Raw genomic sequence first — 21,578 nt, 5'->3', positions numbered from 1 at the left:
TTAAATTACTCAATTTCCCAGTACAAATTTTCTTTAGCTTGGTGAGACTGGACATCTAATTTAAAAAATATATTCCAAAGATAGCTATGGTACTGAAAGATAAAGACTATAAACCTAATACTTCTGTATTTATGGTGGTGGAAGTGCTTCAATTCCCCTCTCTACCCTTGGGAGGGAATCAAATAAACTTGAGATCCATTCTTAATTCCTTCTGTCTGGCCCTGTATGTGCATGGACACCAAATGAAGGAGACATAGTCTTCACTCTGATGTCACCAAGTTCCACTAGCTTGCTCAGTCAGTAACATATATTTTTACGGATGAGAGAAAGTTTAAGCGCAAGTGATTAACGTTGCTATTTTGATTTCAAAATATTGATGTTTGGTGAATATGGTAAGTGCGGAGCTATGCTCTTATCTCATTGAGCACCACAGAAGAAGTTCAGTCTAATTCTCAACTTAAATCTCCAGCAATAAAGCACATTTTGTGCTGACATGATGCAACCTTTCCAACCCATCTCACCCATCCGATCAAAGGAATCTGTGGTGTATTTGCTATCAGTGGTAACAATCTGACTAGTGACTGATGAATTTGCAGCATTAACAGTTATTGGTGTAACCTTAAAAAGTTCTTAAACCTTAAAAAGTATCCAGTTTATCAACATTACATTTAGAAAGAAGGCAACCACAGCAATTGTCGTGGCAGTCAGGGACAATGAATATAACTCTGCATATGTTGTCATGTATTGTCTAGTTACAGCAGGATCAAGAATTTTACAAGGTATGATATATGATCAGTTCAGCAATAGGTTAAAAAAAACCTGCCTAGTGACAACAGTAGCCAGCTTTCAAAGGGGCCGATGAGATGCAACCTTTCCCAGCAATGAGATTAGCAGGCATCCAGACAGAATCAAGTGTAAATAGATCTATCATTAGTTGCAGTATAAAAGGGGCATAAAACTCTTCATTTTGTACTATCTATCTTTACAGTATATCACCAGGACAACTGAGTGATCACATGTTAATTTCAAGAGTTACAGAATGAAAGAGATGCCGATACCTCAAATACACAGTAGGGAAAATCAGAGGGGGAGCAGAGTATAATTGCAGGTACCTGCAGAAGCAGGCAGTCTTGCAACATTTAAGAGCCTGAGAGGCCAGTTTAACATCTAAGAAGTCTTACAACCAAGGTTGTGCATAAACCTTTGGAAAAGCTGTTTAAATATCTTCACTGGACCAGCAAAAGACATTTTCCAACTTGAGCATCCGTTTGGTACTGTGTGGTAACTAGAAGCTGGATTTGACTTTTAGATTTATTTAACTTGGATGTTGTTTGGGAATGGCAAAATCTTTAGGGGTTCAGAGATCACATATTTTTGAACAAGAATAATTTCTATGTGTGTGTGTTTAGTAATTCATATATTTAATTGCCTTAGATGCTTGTCTTTCATGTAATAAAGAATAATTGTCACACAACGACTGGGCTGGTTATTCTCCAGCGTTTCACGTGACTTTTCACACCATACCAAAGCAAAACTATACACCAACATGAATATGTTTCAAGTTGAGACACTCTTGCAGATAACATCAGTTTGGTTCATGACAATGTTTTGATCTGTATTTTCCCAAGCATAAGAGTGTAAGCAGATATCATGACCATAGCTGTACATACATCAGCCTCAGAAACATGTCTACATTATGCTACTTGGTACCGTATAACAGGAACATTAAACTCTTCATTTTGCAACATCTCTCTTTACATGGCCAAAATTTTCTAGCCCTTCCTGTTGGTGGGATCTTCCAGTCCTGCCAATGGTGATCCCCTCCCCACAATGCGTTTCTCAGTGGCAGAGGGTGTTGGGCACACAAAACCCTATTGACATTGGCAGGACTAGAAGATATCCTACAGGGAGCTGGAAAATCTCACCCTATAATTTAAAAATCATACACAGAGAAACATAAGGACTAATTTTATGTTAACTTAGTGAACAATTTGAAATAAACTAATTGACCATTTTACACCCTACCCGATTTCACTATCGTTTGAAGTCAACAGATGGCATCAACTTCCTACCAAATGCACTTGGTTAAAATTATTCATCATTAACCTGAATTGAAATGATGGGCTCACCTCTGGGCTGCTTGCTTGGATATGTCCTTGGAAACGATTTATATTCATCAGGAGGCGGAAGCTCTTCAACTGAATGAAAATTGTATTTTGACTCAAAGTCATCTGTGGAATGCAAACAATTGGACATCGCCACTAATAAGAAACTATTTAACTCATTTTTTAAAGTTGCTCAAAGTGAATATTTCAGATGTACTTTAAATACAATACTGTTATTTCATAAGAAGGTACCAGGTTGAATTCCTACTTGGGGTTCCCCAATCACCCGCTGGTTCTTCAGCTGTTTCCAAGAGATGTTACAGCAACTGATCAGAAACCACTAACCCTATGTAAAATCAATCCAATTATAGTTCTTTATTTAATGTTGGTTCTTAATCCATAAACTCATTCAATACTCTTAATTTTCATGTTTAGAAATTATAAACACAGCCTAAAGCTTCAAGAAAAATATTTGCTGAAATCCTATCTTTGAATTGCAGGAGCAGGTCCAACTTTAATTTATTTTAGAATTTCATAATCAGTATTATAGGTAGAAGTGCAACATCAACTGTGCTCTGAGGAGGATGAACTGTTCCCTAAATATTGTCGATATTTTTATGATGGAAACTGAAGCTCAGCGAGAAATAAATCTTTTAAAAGTTATTAATAAATTGTCCAATTTAACCTATGATTCTACAACTTTTCAATAAATTACTTGAAATTTATTAAAAAATGTAATTGTCAAGAAAGTAATTGAAGTATAGAAATTTACACACAGCAGGAGACCATTCAGCCCTTCTTGTCTGTGCCAGCCAAAAACAGAAATATCACGCCTAATCCTAATTTTCACCTCTTGGTTCTGGAGATTAGATCATTCCAAGTGCATGTCCAAGCATTCTTTTAAATACAGTAAGCATTTCTGCCTCTGTCACACTTTCAGGAAGTGATTTCTGGACCACCCACCACAATCAGGATGAACAAATTACTCCTCAACTCCCTTTTAATCCTATACCAATTACTTTAAATTTAAATTTATGCTTCCTGGCTATGATCTCTTTGCTATGAAAAATAAATCCTTCCCATCAACTCAATATTGGCCTCTCATGATATTGTACATTTCAACTGAATCTCCCGTCAGCCTCTTCTGTTCTAAAAGAATACAACCCCACCCTTCCCAAACTTTCCCATTAGCTTAATTTTATTATACTGGGAATATCCTCAATCTCCTCTGTACCCTCTCTAAAGACATCACATCCTTCCTGTAACTTACTGATTAGAACTGCACACAGCACTGTAGCTGCGGCTTATCTAACATTTTGTATAGTTTAGTTTTAAGATAATATCCTTGTTCATATCTAATTAAGGTATATAAGATAAATGGTATTGACAAAGTAAAACATAGAGTGGATGCTTCCTCTTGTAGGGCTATCTTGAACAGGAGGTTTAGGATAAGGCATGGTAGATTTAAAACAGATGAGGAGAAATTACTTCTCTTAAATAGTCCTGGAGCTATGGAATTTACTACCTCAGAGTACGGCAGATTCTGGGACATTGAGTAAATTTAAGAAGATGATAGAATTTTAATTCACAATGGATTGAAGGGTTATGGAAAATGGGCAAGTCTTTGAAGGTGGCAACACAGGTGGACAAGGTTGCAAAGAAAGCTTACGGTATGCTAGCCTTTATAGGAAGGGGTATAGAGTACAAGAGCTGGCGTCTAATGCTGCAGTTGTATAGAACGTTGGTTAGACCACATTTGGAGTACTGCGTCCAGTTCTGGTCACCTCACTACCGGAAGGACGTGGAGACCCTGGAGAGAGTGCAGAGGAGGTTTACCAGGATGCTGCCTGGTATGGAAGGAGTGGGTTATGAGGAAAGATCGGGTAAATTGGGGCTGTTTTCCTTAGAAAGACAGAGATTGAGGGGGGGGGATCTAATAGAGGTGTATAAGATAATGAAGGGTATAGATAGAGTAAACAGTGGCAGGCTTTTTCCTAGATTGGAGACAAATATCACGAGGAGCCACGGGCTTAAGGTGGGGTGGGGGGGGGGGGGGGAGGTATAATTTGGATGCTAGAGGGAGGTTTTTCACACAGAGGGTTGTGGGGGTATGGAATGCACTGCCAAGTAAGGTGGTGGAGGCAGGCACGCTGGACTTGTTTAAGGTATACTTAGATAGACACATGAGTGAAATAGGGATGGAGGGTTATAGGAGACTGTTTTAAATAAGGATCAGAGCCTTGGGACATTCCTGGAAATCAACTGTTACATGTGTTAATGTTTTTCTCTTTTACTCCACAGGTGCATCGGTCCACCTTGTTGTCTAACGAGGGGCATACACGCAGTGGGTCGTGCGTGGGCTGCTGTTGGATGTTTCAAGAGTAGCCTAGTACTTCGCGTCATTTGTGTATGCTTAAACTGGACCAGCAGATGGGCCTATACCAAACATTTTAATCCTATACCAAACATTTATCCCTCAAACGTTATCATCAAAATAGATAATCTAATCAATTATTGTGTTGCTATTTGTTGGTCCATAATTATGCAAATCATAAAATCATAAGTTATGCCATGTACTTATGGCAATCCTATGCTGCATGATAGCTACAGGTAGATATTCTCATAGCACATGTCACAACTGGCCCAGATCAGACAAACTTCCTCAAACTGTCATTTTTGAGTGTGTGGCAATTTTTCCAGATATGGTTAGTGGCACCTGATCAGGTGCACCCAAGTTTAATTGGCTATTATCCACTATGGCATGTCTTAATTCATACTGTGCTACAGACAATATGATATACAGTGATCGTGGTACATTCCCACATTACGGTTAGCCAGGTTTTCATGTATCTAAGTACTCCCAATGTGTATGCCATCTTAGCTTCTTTTGAGAAGAAAAACCTTCATTGGCACTAACTGCCCTCTTGCTAAATGAGATTTAGTCACCTTTATACAAATGCTCATGAGAACCTAACAACCAAAAGTAAAAAGAAAAAGTTAAGTCTTTATCAACTTGGGTTGGAGATAGCACTCTCACCTCTAAGTCAAATGTGATGGGATGAATTCCACTCCAAAGCTTGAGTAAATAATCAAGCCTAATAGTTCAGTACAGCACTAAGGAAAGGTTGCACTGTTAGAGGTGCTCTCTTTCAAATAAGACATTAAATCAACACGAACTATCTAGTTAGTTGGATATAAAACGGCCTATGGATCTTATCCCTCAAACATTATTATCAAAATAGATGATCTAATCAATTATCTTATTACTACTTGGGGGACCATGATGTATGCAAATTAGTTGCTCTATTGCTTACATAATAGTGAATATATTTCAAAAGTAATTAATTGGTTTTGAAGCGCTTTGAAATATTTTAAAGATAGTAATAGCAAGTTTTTTGCATTAAAATATGTCTCCCATCACCTGCAATATAATTATTACCCATTTCAAATGAGTGCACACTACTATGGCAGAATGTTATATGCAGAACCCATATTAATATTTAAATTAAATGATCAGCATTCTTGAGATAGGTGTTTGCTCTGCTGCTGGTCCCATCTAACTGCAAATTAAGTAATCATCCTGCTGTGAGCTTTGGCTTAGTAATAGTATACTTGTCACAGAATCAGAATAGTGTGGATTAAAGTCCCACTCCCAGTATAATCCAGGTGGACACCTAATGGTGCAGTGATGTAAAACCTAATGGTTTTACATTTGTAATGTAGCTTTTACATTAGTAAGCAAAAAGTAATAATTGCAGTTTAAGGCTCAACTGAATTATGATATTTTCACTGCTTAAAGGTAAAACATTTTCTATAATTACCATAAACTGGTGGCTGTGCATTAGAAAATCCTTGTCGAACTTTAAGTGGTAAAGGTGGTGGTGGTGGGGGAGGGGGAGGGGGAGGGGGAGGAACAGAGTAGAGTGATGAATGCTGGCTTCTGCTTGTAAGTTCTGTACTGGATGATCTGACTGGTGGAAGAGGGGGAGATGCTAGTTTTCCACCACTATTGAGCCCTAGAAGACAGAAAAGTTAAGATGTGAATTAACGTGCAAGATCAAAACAACACAACAGAATTAAGAATAAATGTTTCAGTTTATAGGTACAGTGATTGCATATCTGTACACAGAAATTCAACCATCAGAATAGTTTTATTCACAGGATAAGCTAGATAATCACCTCTGGTAAAGCTAAAAGTGACTTAAAAAGAACATAGGCAGAAAATTTGATGATTCAGTTCCAAGAACCTGTTTCACCAATATTTCATTCATGATTTGCATTTTAACTCTATCTATCCAACTTGGTTCCAGAATTCTTAATACTCTTGCCTAAAAGAAGTCTAATAATCTTGGCTTTTAAATTTTCAATTAAACTAGGTTCAACAGCTTCTGGGCAGTAGAATTCCAGATTTTCACTGCTCTTTCTGTGAAGTAACACTTTCTGACATCAACTGTTTAAAAGCACTGCTCCCTTGTTCTGGATTCTCTCACCAATGGAACTAGTTTTTTCTCTCTCTACCTTATCAAATATTTTAATTTTCATACACATCTAAATTATATCATTTCTTAATCTTCTACACTCAGTGAATACAAACCTAATCTATGTAACCAGTTACAAAACTTCACTTGTTTTCATTCCAGTGTATCAGCACTGTGGTCCCTCCAAGGTTAATATGTTCTTTCTGAGGCTCGTAACTGATTGCAGCACTCCAGATGGGGTCTAATCTAATTATTTTTTGTGGCTATCCATGAACTTTTTGTGATTTCTGTACTCGAACTCCTGAATCGTTGAAGTCATAACAATTAGAATAGAATCCCCACAGTGCAGAAGGAGATCATTCGGCCCATCACATCTGCATCGACCACAAACCCAATTCCCTTAATCCCTATTTATCCTTGCCAGCTCCCCTGACGTTAAGGGTAAATTAAGCATGGCCAATCAACCTAACTCGCACATCTTTGGACTGAATAATATACACCAATCATAACACTTGCTATTGAAAAAATACTCTGATCTATCTTTCATAGGTCCAAAGTGATGACTTTGCATTTCCCCACACTAAACACCATGGACCCAATTTTACAATTTTCATTCTAAATGCTGAATCTGGGCACAATTCGATTCGATTTGGAAACCTGTTCTCAGGCGTCCCCAAACACACTTAGCCTGAAAAAGAAATTGCAGGTCTGAATCGAGCTGTGGTCAGAGCTCAGCACATCTGAAATGATAGGAGCTTTGAATTGCGCATGCGCAATTAGAAAAAAAAAATTGAGAAATGCGCCCTGTCACATCGCTCTCGGGCCGCAAAAAGCGGATAAAGCAGACATGTCCACCTATCCTCGCTACCCAGACTGATTGCGACCCCCCCACCCCACTTCCCCCCCTCCCCCCAACTGATTGCCTGCAGAGTGGCAGCGGACTCCACCGACCTCCCGCACCAGAGATCCATTGGGCCTCACTCCACCAGCATCCCACCCACCAGAGAATGATTGGGCCTACCCCCTCCCCTCCCCAGAGAAAGTTCAGGCCTCTCCTCACCCCCAACCAGACAATGATCTGCCCTCCTCCTCCACCCTCCCCCACCAAAACCAGGCAACAATCAGGCCTTCCTCCTCCCTCTTCCCCACCAGAGATACGTCTGACCTGTCTCCTCCTCACCCCACTACCAGAAAATGATCGGGCCTCCCTTCTCCTGCACAACCCCCCCCACCTCCTCCACTGCCTGCCCCCCCCCCCCCCCCCACACACAACGCCACCACCATGGAAGCTCTGAACTTGCCTCTTCAGAAGCTGGAGCACCTGAAACAGACCTTTGCTGAGCATGTCTGTTTTGTGCCAAATCTGGACGCACAAACACGGTGGCAAAGGGGAACATGCTGATAAAGTTGGGCGGGCAGTTCATTAATTCAATTTAAGTGTATGCAAATACATTTAAATCACCGTTGCGCTCTTTTCAAGCACGATTCGGAACGCGGTCATTTCTAGACCTCGGTAAAGTGGGCATCTGCGCAGATGTAGGCACAGATCATGTTAATGGCCTTACGCTCGACTTTACATGTTTTTGCGCCTGTTTTCAGGCACGATGCAATGGTAAAATTGGGCCCCATATGTCTCAATTTTGCCTACTCATTTAATCAACTTTTGTAGATGTTCCATCTCCACTGTTTAACATTTCACATATATTAGTGCTACCAGCGAACAGATATATGGCTCGCTTTCTTTACCCAAAGCACTTACTCTTTGTGAGAAGAACCAGGAGTTATATGTGATGTCTTGGTCAATATTTAATCATCAATCAACATCAAAAAAATGATTATCTGGTCATTATCATATTGCAGTTGTGGGAATTTGCTGTGTACAAAATTGCTGCTACGCACTACAATAGTAACTGCCCTTCAGGAATACTCATTGATTGTAAAGCACTTTGAGATGTCTGGTGGACACGTAAAGCACTATATTAACGCAAGTTGTTCTCAGTTGTACCATCAGGTCCTGGAGATTTGTCATTCTTTAAATACAATAATTTCTCCACAAACATGGTTTCAACTATATTGAATCCCAACTGGTTCATCCCCTTGATTTCTTTATTTTTAAATTTCCTTGGACAGATTTTTATGGTCCACGTTGCAGTCAGGGATTGAAGATGTGACTAAAATCCCCCCGACAATCTTTCCACTGCCCTGCTCGTTCTTGCCCAAATTGAGGCCCTTAAGTAGACATTTATTTATCAGTGTCACAAGTAAGTTTACACTAACACTGCAATGAAGTAAATGTGAAACTCCCCCAGTCATGGCACTCCGGCACCTGTTCGGGTACACTGAAGGAGAATTTAGCATGGCTAATGTACCTAACCAGCACATCTCTTGGACTGTGGAAGGTAGCCAGAGCACCTGGAGGAAACCCACGCAGATACAGGGAGAACATGCAAACTCCACAGACAGTGACCCAAGGCAGGAATTGAACCCAGGTCCCTGACACTGTGAGACAGCAGTGCTAATTATTATGCCACTGTGTTGCTCATGAAAAGCAAAGGGCTGTTTGCCACCAAGCCTCAGTTTTAAGACTGGTGAGAGAAGTTCAGGGGCACGAGGCGAAAACACGAAGTAACTCTGCCAAAAGAACCCCCTCACTTAATTGCTCCTGGACATCCGAACTTAGACTCTGGGAACTGCATTTACTCCCAGCAGTGGGCTTTGCTGTTTTTGGGCATTTCTGTTTATTCATTTACAGGATGTGGGCATCAGTGTCTAGACCAACATTTATTACCCATCCCTAATTAGCCTTGAGAAGGTGGTGGTGAGCTGCCTTCTTGAATAGCCTCAATTCTTGTAGAGTCGATACACTTACAGTGCCTTTACGGAGGGAGTTCCAGAGTTTTGACCCAGCAACAATAAAGAAATTGCAATATATTTCCAAGTCAGGATGGTGAGTGACTTGGAGGGGAACCTCTAGGTTTGTGGTGTACCCATATATTTGCTGCTTTTGTCTTTAAGGTGGTAGCAGTTGTGATTAGGAAAGTGCTGCCTAAGGTGCTTTGGTGAATTCCTGCAATGCACCTTGTACACACTTTTACCACTATGCGTTAATGGTGGAGGGAGTGAATATTTATGGATGGGGTGCCAATCATGCGGCTGGACGCTGTCAAGTTTTGTGAGCTTTGTTGGAGCTGCACTCAGTATGCAGGTACAATGATATCATTTGTCACGATAAGAATCAAATATAGAGGTAGGGAAGTTATGCATTTGTTGTACAGGGCACTAATGGGATCACATTTAGTGTACTGTGCACAATATTGATCATTTTAATTAAGGAAGGGTATAAGTGAAGCAGTTCAGAGATTGTTTACCAGATTAATATCTGGAATGGGTGAGTTGTCATATGAGGAAAAGTTGTACAGGCTAGGCTTGTATCCACTGGAGCTTAGAAGAATAAGAGGCAATTTGATTGAAATATATAAAACCTGAGGGGTCTTCACAGGGTGGATGTGGAGAACATGTTTCATCTTATGGGAGAATATAGAACCAGGGATCCCAGTTTAAAAATAAGGGGTTGCCCTTTTAAAATGAAGATGAGGTGAAATCTTTTCTCTGAGGGTTGAGAGTCTTTGGAACTCTCTTCCAGAAAAGGCAGCGGGAGCAGTCCTGTTAAGGCAGAGGTGGATAGATTCTTGATAAGCAAGGGCATGACAGAATATCAGAGGCACAGTGCAGTTTTAAAGTTGTTATCAGATCAGCCATGATCTTAATAAATGGTGAAACAGGTTTGAGGAGCTGAATGGCCTACTCCTGCTCCTTGTTCTTATGTTTCCATGTTCATCTAGGCATGTGGAGACTCCACCACACTTCTGACTCATGCTTTGCAGATGGTGGATAGAATATGGGGAGTCGGGAGGAGAGTTAATCACTACAGGATTCTTAGTCTCTGACCTCCTTGTGTTGCTACAGTATTTAGATGACTAATCCAGTTCTATTTTGGGTCATTGTTGATGGTGGGGGATTCAGTGATACTAATACCATTAAATGTCAAGGGGTGATGGTTAGATCCTCTCTGGTTGGAGATGGTCATTGCCTGGCACTTGTATGGCACAAATGTTAATTACCATTTTTCAGCCTAATCATAGAATCCCACAGTGCAAAGGAGGCCATTTGGCCCATGGACTCTGCATTGACCACAATCCCACTCAGGTCCTATCCCCATAACCCCATGCATTTACCCTAGCTTGTCCCTCTGACACTAAGGGGCAATTTAGCATGGCTTATCAACCTAACCCACACCTTTTGGGCTGTGGGAGAAAACCAGAGCACCCAGAGGAAACCCACACAGACACGGGGAGAACATGCAAACTCCACACAGACAATGGCCTAAGATGGGAATTGGACCCGGGTCGCTGGTGCTGTGAAGCAACAGGGCTAACCATTGTGCTACCAGGCCACCCTAAAGCCTAAGTCTGAATATTGTTTAGGACTTTCTGTATTTGAACATGGATTGCTTCAAAATCCAAGGAGATGTAAATGATGCTGAACTTTGTGCAGTCACCACTGAACATCTATGAGTGAATGTCCCCATTCACTCCTTATGTTGGAAGGAAGGTTATTGATAAAGCAGCTGAAAACATTTGGGCTTAGAATACTACCCTGAAGAACTTCTGCATGATATCCTGGTACTGAGATGATTGACCTTCAACAACCACATCCATCTTACTCTGTGCCAGGTATGGCTTCAGCCAGTAGAACAATCTCCTCAATTCCCACTGACTCCAGTTTTGTAAGGGCTACTTGATGCCATACTCAAAATATCAAAATAAGACCATAAGGCTACAAGACATAGGAACAAAATTAGGTCCCTCAGCCCATCAAGTCTGCTCCGCCATTCAACCATGGCTGATATTTTTCTCATCCCCATTCTCCTGTCTTTTCCCCATAACCCCTGACCGCTCCCCCCCCAACTTATTAATCAAGAACCTATCTATTTCTGTCTTAAAGACACTCAATGACCTGGCCCCCAAAGCCTTCTGCGGCAAAGAGTTCCATAGATTCACCACTCTGTGGCTAAAGAAATCTCCATACCTCTGTTTCAAAGGATCACCCTGAGGTTGTGCCGGCTGGTTCTAGTTTTTCCTACCAGTGAAAACATCCTCTCCATGTCCATTCTATCCAGGCCTTGCAGTACCCTATAAGTTTCAGCAAGATCCCCCCTCACCCTTCTAAACTCCAACGAGTGCCAATCCAGAGCCCTCAACCGTTCCTCATACAACAAGCTCATCATTCCAGGGATCATTCTTGTGGACCTCCTCCGGACCCTTTCCAAGGCCAGCACACACTTCCTTAGATATGGGGCCTAAAACTGCTCACAATACTCCAAATGGGGTCTGACCAGAGCCTCATACAGCCTCAGAAGTACATCCCTGCTCTTGTACTTAGCCCTTTTGACATGAATGCTAACATTGCATTTGCCTTCCTAACTTCAAATTCAGCTCTTTTGTGCCTATTTCAACAAAGACTGTAGTGAGGTCAGCAGCTAAGTCGTCCTGGTAAAATCCAATTTAAACGTCAGTGAACAGTTTATTGTTAAGCAAGGCTGCTTGATAGCTGTTGATGACCCTTTCCAACATTTTTTTTTGATGGCTGACAGTAGACTAATATTAGCTGGGTTGATTTGTCCTGTTTTCTGCACAGGACATACCTGGACAACTTTCCACATTGCTAGGTAGATGCCAGGGTTGCAGCAAGTTCTGAAGCACAGGTCTTCAGTATTATTGCTAGAATATTATCAAGGCCCAAACCATTTGCAGTAGCCAGTGCTTTCTTGATATCACATGGAGTGAATTGAATTGACTGGATGACTGACATCTGAGATGCTAGGAAACTCTGGAGGAGACGGAGATGGATCATCCACTCGGTACTTCAGGCTGAAGATCATTGCAAATGCTTCAAGCTTTATTTTTTGCACTGATATGCTGGTTCCCCCATCATTGAGGATGGGGATAATTATGCAACCTAATCTACATTATTCATGGTTGGACATGGCAGGATTGCAGAGTTTAGATCTGCTCTGTTGGCTTTGGAATTGCTTAGCTTTGTCTATCATTTGTTGCTTGTGCTTTTTGGCTCACAAGTAGTCCTGTGTTGTAGCTTCACCAAGTGACACCTAATTTTAAGATATGCCTGATGCTGCACTCTCATGCCCTCCTTCACCCTTCATTACACCTGGGTTGATCCCCCTGCTTGGTTTTAATGGTGGGGTGTGGGATATGCCAGGCTATGAATTTGCAGATTGTGGTACAGTACAGTTCTGCTGCTGCTGATGGCCCACAGTGCCTCATGGATACCAGTACTGAGTTGCACAATCGCTTCGAAACCTATCCCATTTGGTAGGTGGTAGTCCCACACAACACAATGGAGGGTATCCTCAATGTGAAGATGAGACTTTGTCTCCACAAGGTCGCTCCTACGAATACTGTCATGCAGAGATGCATCTATAGCAGACTGGTTGGTAAGGATGAGATCAAGTCAGTTTTTCCTTCCTGTTGGTTCCCTCACCACTTGCCGCAGGTCTAGCATTATGTCCTTTAGGACCTGGCCAGCTCAATCTGTAGTGGTGCTACTAGCTAGTGAGACTACAGAGTTGTTTCCTAATCTGATTGGCACACAGATCTGAGGCGGGTCTTCCTTCAATGTGGGAGACAACTTCCTGCCTCCAGCCAATAAATGCTCCTTGGAATGTTAGGTGGCTGTGGGGCAGTTAATACTGACAAGAGTGTACTGTCTGCTTACTCTTTGGGTGTTGTCACCCAAACAAGCCTGGCCCTTGTATCTCTGGTACTTTATCCTCATCTTTCCAATAAAAGTGGATATAAAGTAGCAATTCAGTTAAGTTTGCCATTTCCTGATTTCCAATGAGTAACAATGATTCAACCTCTTTCCCCTGCAGCTGATGGCTGCTCAAGGGAAGGTTACAAATAAACATCTAGCTCCTGAAGTAGCTGCCGAATCGCTGAAAATAACATGTGAATTGCATTTCATAAACTGAACTGAGAGCAGCAGCACTGCTGCTTCACAGCTCCAGGGACCTGGGTTCGATTCCTGGCTTGGGTCACTGTCTGTGTGGAGTTTGCACATTCTCCTCATGTCTGCGTGGGTTTCCTCCAGGTGCTCTGGTTTCCTCCCACAGTCCAAAGATGTGCGGGTTAGGTTGATTGGCCATGTTAAAAATTGCCCTTAGAGTCTGGAGATGTGTAGGTTAGAGGGATTAGCAGGTATATATGTAGGAATATTGGGGTAGGGCCTGGGTGGGATTGTGGTCAGTGCAGATTTGAAGGGCCAAATGCCTTTTTCTGTACTGTAGGGTTTCTATGATTTTGATGAGTCTGTTATAAAGCTTTCAAGTCTTCAGTTGGGTTTATCTGAAATGTACTGACTTCATGGCAGAATGTTGCTCTTCCCAACTTCACACTTTTGAAAACTATCCTTTTCAAAGCCTAAAAGTAACATGAATTATTTCCTGTAATGTTAACTACCATACTTAATCCATTAATTTGTTTTTGTGATTCACTTAGTCCGTGATAATTACAATTTATTGCATCAGGCAACACAATATCACAACAGAACACTGTTGCTGCAAAATCTTGTAGTCCTTACCTCCACATCTAGCTGGGCCTTCCCTTGCAGGCAGTTGGGTTGACGTTTGGCCTGATGATGAACTTGAACTAGGGTGACTGTAAGCAGGGAATGGTGGTGGCGGCGGAGGTGGTGGTGGTATTGGTGGGGGAGGAGGAGGAGATATTGAAGACATACTTGGTTTGTTGGAAAAGCTGGGTAATTTTGGTGGCAAGGGCGGAGGAACTTCTAAATTGCTCAAAAGAGGAGGTGGTGGTGGTAGAGCATTTTCTGTTTTACTGTAAGGGGAAAAGGAAGGAGCTGGAGGTAGTGGAGGTGGAGGGAGAGGAGGAAGAGGGAAATCTGCACAGTCATCAATACAAAGTAATGAAGGTGGAGGTGGAGCAGGGAACATGAAATCTGAAGTTTGGTCTTGGAAATTATGGGAAGGTGGAGGAGAAGGAGGTGGTGGTGGCGGGGGTGGGGGCGGGGGTGGGGGTGGTGGCTGTGTGTATTGATATTTAAATGGTGTAACACTTACTTGTATAGGAGGGGGAGGAGGAAGATGTGAAGGAACAACTGGAGGAGAAGACAATTGAGTTGTTGTTACTATTTTTATAGGTTTATTATTGAAAGGAGAGGATGTGAGACCTGATGGGGGAGTAACAGGAAGGGGAGGAGGTGCATTGGCAGATATATTAAGGCGCCCTTGAATTGCCCTTTGCACTTTAGATAAATCAGGTTGGTTGGAAGCACTTTTATCATTTCCAGTACTATCAGAATATCTTGATGTTTGCATTTTCATATTGGAAGGTTGAACAGCTGGTTTGGAACCTCTCTCTGAAATCAACAATAACAACTATAGTTAAAAAGACTTTTACATCTAATCTTTATTAACTAAAATCTATCACTGCAACAAACATATTCCCTCAAAATTAATTTATCAATTTTCAATGGAAGCTGGGTAAAAAAAAAGTGAGGTAATTATTATAATGCATAATAATGTGGAGGATTTGTATTTCATATCTCCATTAAAATCATAACCAGAATGCAAAGAAGATATTTTCACAATGTCACTAAGAATCTAGTACAACAGGAAACTTTCATCAGCCCATTTACAAACCACTACACATTGTAATTAAAGAAATTCATACCTCTGTATAAGTATTATCAGCTGACTTGCTGTGTTGTGAAGTATCGTAATGAGAATGAATGAAAATAAAGATCTTGCTGGCTGGAATTCTATCTTTTCTCTTAAGGCATTAAAGGAATAGTTTTTGGACTTCACACTGCTGATGATGATACAGTCCACCAACAAATTAGAAATTCAAATGCACATAATGTAAAAATAAATTAATCATAAATGAAAAAACTTTATTTTAAAAAATGTACCCTAGTTACATTTGGCAGTCAGAATTTCATTCATTTAAAAAAATACCATCCTACTCTCTCCCCTGCCCAATCAGCATGTGGAACAGGCCACTCTGGGGTGGGAAGAGGATGACGGAGAGCAAATGAATTGTAAGTGAAAGCCAGGTCTTGACAGTTTACATCACACCTGTCAGATATGGGGAGTCAAGTCACCTATTTCCGACATGGTATACTGAGGCCAAGATATTCCACTTCCACTGGTGTTAGGCGGATTCAACAACGGGAGCAGAAACATGCCGAGAACAGCAAAATCGTTTTACGTTGTGGTAAACTCATGATGTGATTATCCCCTCACCTGTCAATAACAGGGCACATTTCTTGACATTCAACTTTGGAAGCTTCATCTAAATTCATCACCAGAAAATAATCAGACCCCAAGCCTGAATCATTCCCTTGCCTGTCAAAAAATCCATCCGTGGCAGTGTGACAGCAGAGCAACGTGAAACCTGATTGGTCTCCCCAAGACACACACCTGGCAGCAGACCTGCCAGGAGAGCTCAGATAAGTACCGTTCCTCAAGGGGTGGGGGGTATCCTGGCACTGCCTCCTGCACCGCCCAGATACAGCCAGTGACAGTGCAAGGAATTCCAGCATGAAATCTTTTGTGCTAAGGCAGTCTTTAAAAATGGCAGCCTGATCCCTGGGTGACCAACCTGCTGGCAGGCTGAACACAGCAGTAGTTGCCCTGCCAGCAATACATCATGGGACCTGACCCTTGATTTCTTTTTCACAATCCAGCACTATAGAGTGGCAAAAGAAGTCCTAGCTGTCAGAGGCTTCAATGCCTTTACCGATTCCCAGGATAATCTCATCCAGACTTTGCTATTAATTATAGTCAATGCAACAGATTGCAGGAAATACGATCCTTCAATATTTAAAATTAACTTATGGGATGTGGGCATCAGAGGCTACATCAGCATTTGTTGCCCATCCCTAAATGCCTTTGAAGGTGATGATGAGCTCCGTTCTTGAGCAGCTGCAGTCCCTGCAGTGTAGGTACACCCACGGTGCTGTTAGGGAGGAAATTCCAGACTTTGATCCAGTGACAGTGAAGAAATGGTGATATATTTCCAAGTCAGGATTGTGAGTAACTTGGAAGGAACCTCCAGATGGTGGTGCTCCCAGGAATCTGCTGCTCTTATCCTTCTAGATGGTAGTGTTGTGGGATTGGATGGTGCTGCCTAAGGTGAGTTCCTGAAATGCACTTTGTAGACGGTACACATGGCTGCCACTCTCCGTTGGTGCCAGATGAATTGAATGTTTATGGAAGAGGTGCCAGTCAAGTGGGCTGCTTTGTTCTGAATGCTGTCAAGTTTCTTCAGTGTTGTTGGATTTGCACTTATCCAGGCAAATACAAAGCATTCCATTAAACTCCTGATTTGTGTCTTCTAAATGGTGGACAGGCACTGGAGAGTCACAAAGTGCATTACTTGCCACAGGATTCCTAGCCTTTGATCTGACCTGTAGCCACAGTATTCATAGAGCTCATCCAGTTCAGTTTTGGTCAATGATAACCCACAGGACGTTCATTGTGGGGGTTTCAGTGATGGTAATGCCATTGAATGTCAAGGGGCAATGACGGTTGGATCTTCCCTTGTTGGAGATGGTCATTGGTTGGCACTTGTATGGCATGAATGCTACTTGCCATTTGTCAGCTCAAGCCTGCTTTTGCCGCATTTGGATATGAATTGCTTCAGCACCTGAGGAGTAGTGAATGATATGAACATTGTCATTGGTGAATATCTCCACTTCTGACATTATGATGGAAGGTCAGTGATGAAGCAGTTGGAGATGATTGGGCCTAGGACCCTACCCTGAGAAACTCCTGCATTGATATCCTGGAACTAAGATGATTGACCTCCAATCATCACAACCATCTTCCTTTGTCCAAGTATAACTCCAACCAGCGAAGGGTTTTTCCCTGCTTCCCACTGATTCTGGTTTTGCTAGCGCTCTTTGAATCCATACATGGTCAAATGCTGCCTTGATGTCAAGGACAGTAACTCTCACCTCACCTCTGGCATTCAGCTCTTTTATCCATGTTTGAACCAAGGCTGTAATAAAGTCAGCAGCTGAGTGATTCTGGTGGAGTCCAAACTGAGCCTCCGTGAACAAGTTATTGCTGAGTATGTGCTATTTGATAGTTGTTGATGGCCCCGTCCATCACTTTGCTGATAATCTGGAGTAGACAATTGGGGCAGTAATTGGCCAGGTTAGATTTTTCCTGTTTCTTGTGTATAGGACATCCGGTGGATGTGGTCTTTCTGGATTTTCAGAAGGCGTTTGACAAAGTACCTCACAAGAGGTTATTGCAGAAGGTCAGGGGACTTGGAGTTGGGGGTAGGGTGTTAGCGTGGATAGAGGATTGGTTGTCAAATAGGAGGCAGAGAGTGGGGGTCAACGGGTGCTATTCGGATTGGCGGATGGTGACTAGTGGAGTGCCCCAGGGGTCGGTGCTGGGGCCTCAGCTTTTTACCATTTATATAGATGATCTGGAGGAGGGAACCGAGTGTATGGTGTCGAAATTTGCGGATGACACCAAGATTGGGGGAACGGCAAATTGTGCGGAGGGTGTGGAGAGTCTGCAGAAGGATCTAGATAGGCTGGGCGAATGGGCCAGGAAATGGCAAATGGAATTTAATGTTGGCAAGTGTGAGGTGGTCCACTTTGGTAGGAAGAATGGTAGGAAGGACTATTACTTACGGGGCGAAAAACTGCAGCAGGCGACGGTGCAGAGGGACCTCGGGGTCCTTGTGCATGAGTCGCAAAAACCCAGCTTGCAGGTGCAGCAGGTGGTCAGGAAGGCGAATGGGATGCTGGCCTTCATAGCGAAGGGGATTGAATATAAAAGTAGGGAGGTCTTGCTGCAGCTGTATAGGGCATTGGTGAGGCCGCAGCTGGAGTACTGTGTGCAGTTTTGGGCGCCGCACCTGCGCAAAGATATTTTGGCCTTGGAGGGAGTGCAGAGGACGTTTACTAGGCTGATACCGGAGTTGAGGGGGTTGAACTATGAGGAGAGGCTGAATAAACTAGGCTTGTACTCATTGGAGTTTAGAAGAATGAGGGGAGATCTCATTGAGACGTATAAGATGATGAATGGGATGGATAGGATAGAGGTGGAGAGACTCTTCCCACTGAAAAAAGACAGTAGGACTAGGGGGCACAGCCTCAAGATAAAGGGGGGGCGGTTTAGAATGGAGTTGAGGAGGAACTTCTTCACTCAAAGGGTGGTGAATCTCTGGAATTCTCTACCCATTGAAGTGGTGGAGGCTGCCTCGCTAAATATTTTCAAGAAGCGGGTTGATGGGTTTTTGATAAGAGAGGGGATTAAGGGTTATGGGGAGAGGGCCGGAAAGTGGAACTGACCCACGACAGATCAGCCATGATCTTATTGAATGGCGGGGCAGGCTCGAAGGGCCAGATGGCCTACTCCTGCTCCTATTTCTTATGTTCTTATGTTTGGCAATTTTCCACATTGTCGGGTAGATGCCAGTGTTTTAGCAGTACTCGAACAGCTTAGTAAGCAGAGCACAAGTCTGTATTCAGTACTATTGCCAGAATGCTGCCAGAGCCTATAGCTTTTCCAGTATCCAGTGCCTTCAGCCATTTCTTGATATCATGTGGAGTGAATTGAATTGGCTGTAGACTGACATCTGTGATGCTGGTGATGTCTGAAGGAGGCCAAGTGGAATCATCCACTTACCACTTCTGGCCGAGGTTTGTTGCAATGCTTATCTTTTGCACTCATACTAAGCTCCTCCATCATTGAGCATGGGGATATTTGTGGAGCCTCCTCCCCCAGTGAGTTAATTGTCTACCACCCATAGCACAATCTAGAAGAACAGCATAGCCATCCTTTGTGTCCTGACTAATATTTGTCCCTCAATCAATACACTAAAAATCAATAATCCAATTGTTATCTCACTGCTATTTCTGCAAATTAGCTGTCATGTCTCCTACATTACAATAGTGACTACATTTCAAAATTCCTTCATTGGACATATAAAAAGTAGGAGCTGGAATAAGGTATTTAGCCCCTTGAGCCTGCTCTGCCATTCAATAAGATCATGGCTAATCTGATCCCACCAAAATTGTACACCGCGCTCCTATTATGTTTTTATGTTAGTGTCTGAAATGCAGCTGGGGACAAATTAAGAGGATAGCTTATTTTTTTTTGATATTTTGCGGGGCAGAAGTATTAAATCAATCTTCCTGACATATTCCCTTAAGTTACATTTTCTTTGAGTATGTTCACTGAAGTGGAGCATATTTATTTAGTGTGCTATATCAGTCCCATTGGAAACCTTTCTACCTAAATGCAGTTGTGGTCTCAGTAATGCCTTGTACAGTTATAACAAAACTTCCTTACTTTTATACTACATCCATTTTGCAATAAAGGCCAACATTACTTTTGCCTTCCTGGTTACTTGCTGTATGAGCATGCTAATTTCTTGTGATTCATATATGAAGATATCCAGATCCCTCTGTACTGCAGCAGTCTGTGGTCTCTCTCCATTGAAATAATATTCTGTTTTTCTGCTCTTTTTGCCAAAGTGGACAACCTTACATTTCCCAAATTATACTCCATCTACTAAACTTTTGCCCCTCATTTAATCTATCTATAATCTTTTGGAGACTCTTGTTGTCCTCACAACTTGCATTCCTACCTATCTTTGTGTTATCAGTAAATTTGGCTACCATATCATCAGTCCTTCATCCAAGGAATGAATACACATTGTAAATAGTTGAGGTTTAAGCACTGTTCTCTGTGGCATTCTATTAGTTACAGTTTGCCAACCTGGAAATGATCTTTCTCTTTCCTGTGCATTAGCTAATCCTCTATCTGTGAGCTCTTAGCTGGTGTAACAACCTTTTAAGCGGCATCTTATCAAATGTCTTTGAAAGTTCAAATACACTATCTACTGATACTCCTTTGTTCATCTTGCTTGTTACATCTTCAAAGAACTCTAATATTTTTTTCCAAACATGATTTCCTTTTCATGAAACAATGTTGACTCTGCTTGCTGGGATTATGATTGTCTTCTGCTTCCATAATAATGGATTCATTGTAATAGGTTTCCAAAGCTGTTGTTTCTGTTACTTGTGTTACTCAGGTGGCTCTTCAATAGAAATAGGAATCCCCCTGAGATTCTAAATTGTGGCCATGAATTGGATTCCTGAAGACTGGCCCAAGACAATGGGTGGAACACAGGTGCATACTGAACTTCAAACCTGCTGAACAGGTATTAAAATCAAAAACCTGGCAGGCCAAAATTTGAATCTGAAAACTAGTCACTTGCCCATGTTATCCATCATCAGGAGTAGTTGTCTCCAAACACAGAAACTTATCTGCCAGGAGTGCAAAATGGAAATTTGAGCAAATCATCTAATTATGTTAAAAAAATTCCAGGCAGATGACTCTCTGGACTAGAAATATAATATCATAGAATTTGTCCAAATAGGTTTTAAATTATTCCACAGGACTACCTGAAGCATCTCTCTGTCCTGTAGGTCTGAGAACAGGAAATCCTCCTTGAAACAAGCCACCCATGGCAGCTGTTGTTGCTCCTCCACCCACAGCTCCAGTGCCATTTCCACCTTTGGATTCTGCAGATAAATAGAAATAATTTGTCTAATTTATAGCTACAAGCTTCTATAGGATCCACACCCAACAGAACATCCTTTAAGATAGTGGCAATCACAATGATAATTTACAATAATTTAGTGGCAATCGCAAATGATAATTTACAATAACTTAGTGGCATACCTTAAATTTTCCCAGATTTTCTGCTTATTTGAATGTTCTGCAATTTCTGGTATATACGTTTGATTAGAGAGGCTCCCCCACAAAATTACTACTGACACACAATTAAAATTATTAATTAATTTTACCCACAAGCTAGAAAGATGTAACAGTCTGAATTTATGAACTGAAATACTCAACTAA

General features: G+C 41.8%; 1 protein-coding gene across 3 annotated transcripts in view; it reads right to left on the bottom strand.

Annotated features, from left to right (window-relative positions):
• Positions 1-21,578, bottom strand: part of wipf3 (WAS/WASL interacting protein family member 3) — a 103,994-nt gene that overhangs the window by 7,845 nt on the left and 74,571 nt on the right. For all 3 annotated transcript variants that reach the window (XM_080206053.1, XM_080206052.1, XM_080206059.1), the window contains exons 4-7: positions 21,119-21,238; positions 14,243-15,040; positions 5,927-6,121; positions 2,130-2,231 (exon numbers count right to left, since the gene is read on the bottom strand). In XM_080206053.1, coding sequence (XP_080062179.1) covers positions 2,130-2,231; positions 5,927-6,121; positions 14,243-15,040; positions 21,119-21,238 — 1,215 coding nt within the window. The remainder of the gene's footprint in view (positions 1-2,129; positions 2,232-5,926; positions 6,122-14,242; positions 15,041-21,118; positions 21,239-21,578) is intronic.

The sequence above is a fragment of the Carcharhinus amblyrhynchos genome, chromosome 2 (assembly GCF_965287045.1).
Source record: "Carcharhinus amblyrhynchos chromosome 2, sCarAmb.v2.hapA, whole genome shotgun sequence".
Taxonomy (NCBI): domain Eukaryota; kingdom Metazoa; phylum Chordata; class Chondrichthyes; order Carcharhiniformes; family Carcharhinidae; genus Carcharhinus; species Carcharhinus amblyrhynchos.
This window is presented reverse-complemented; position numbering and strand designations above follow the sequence as displayed.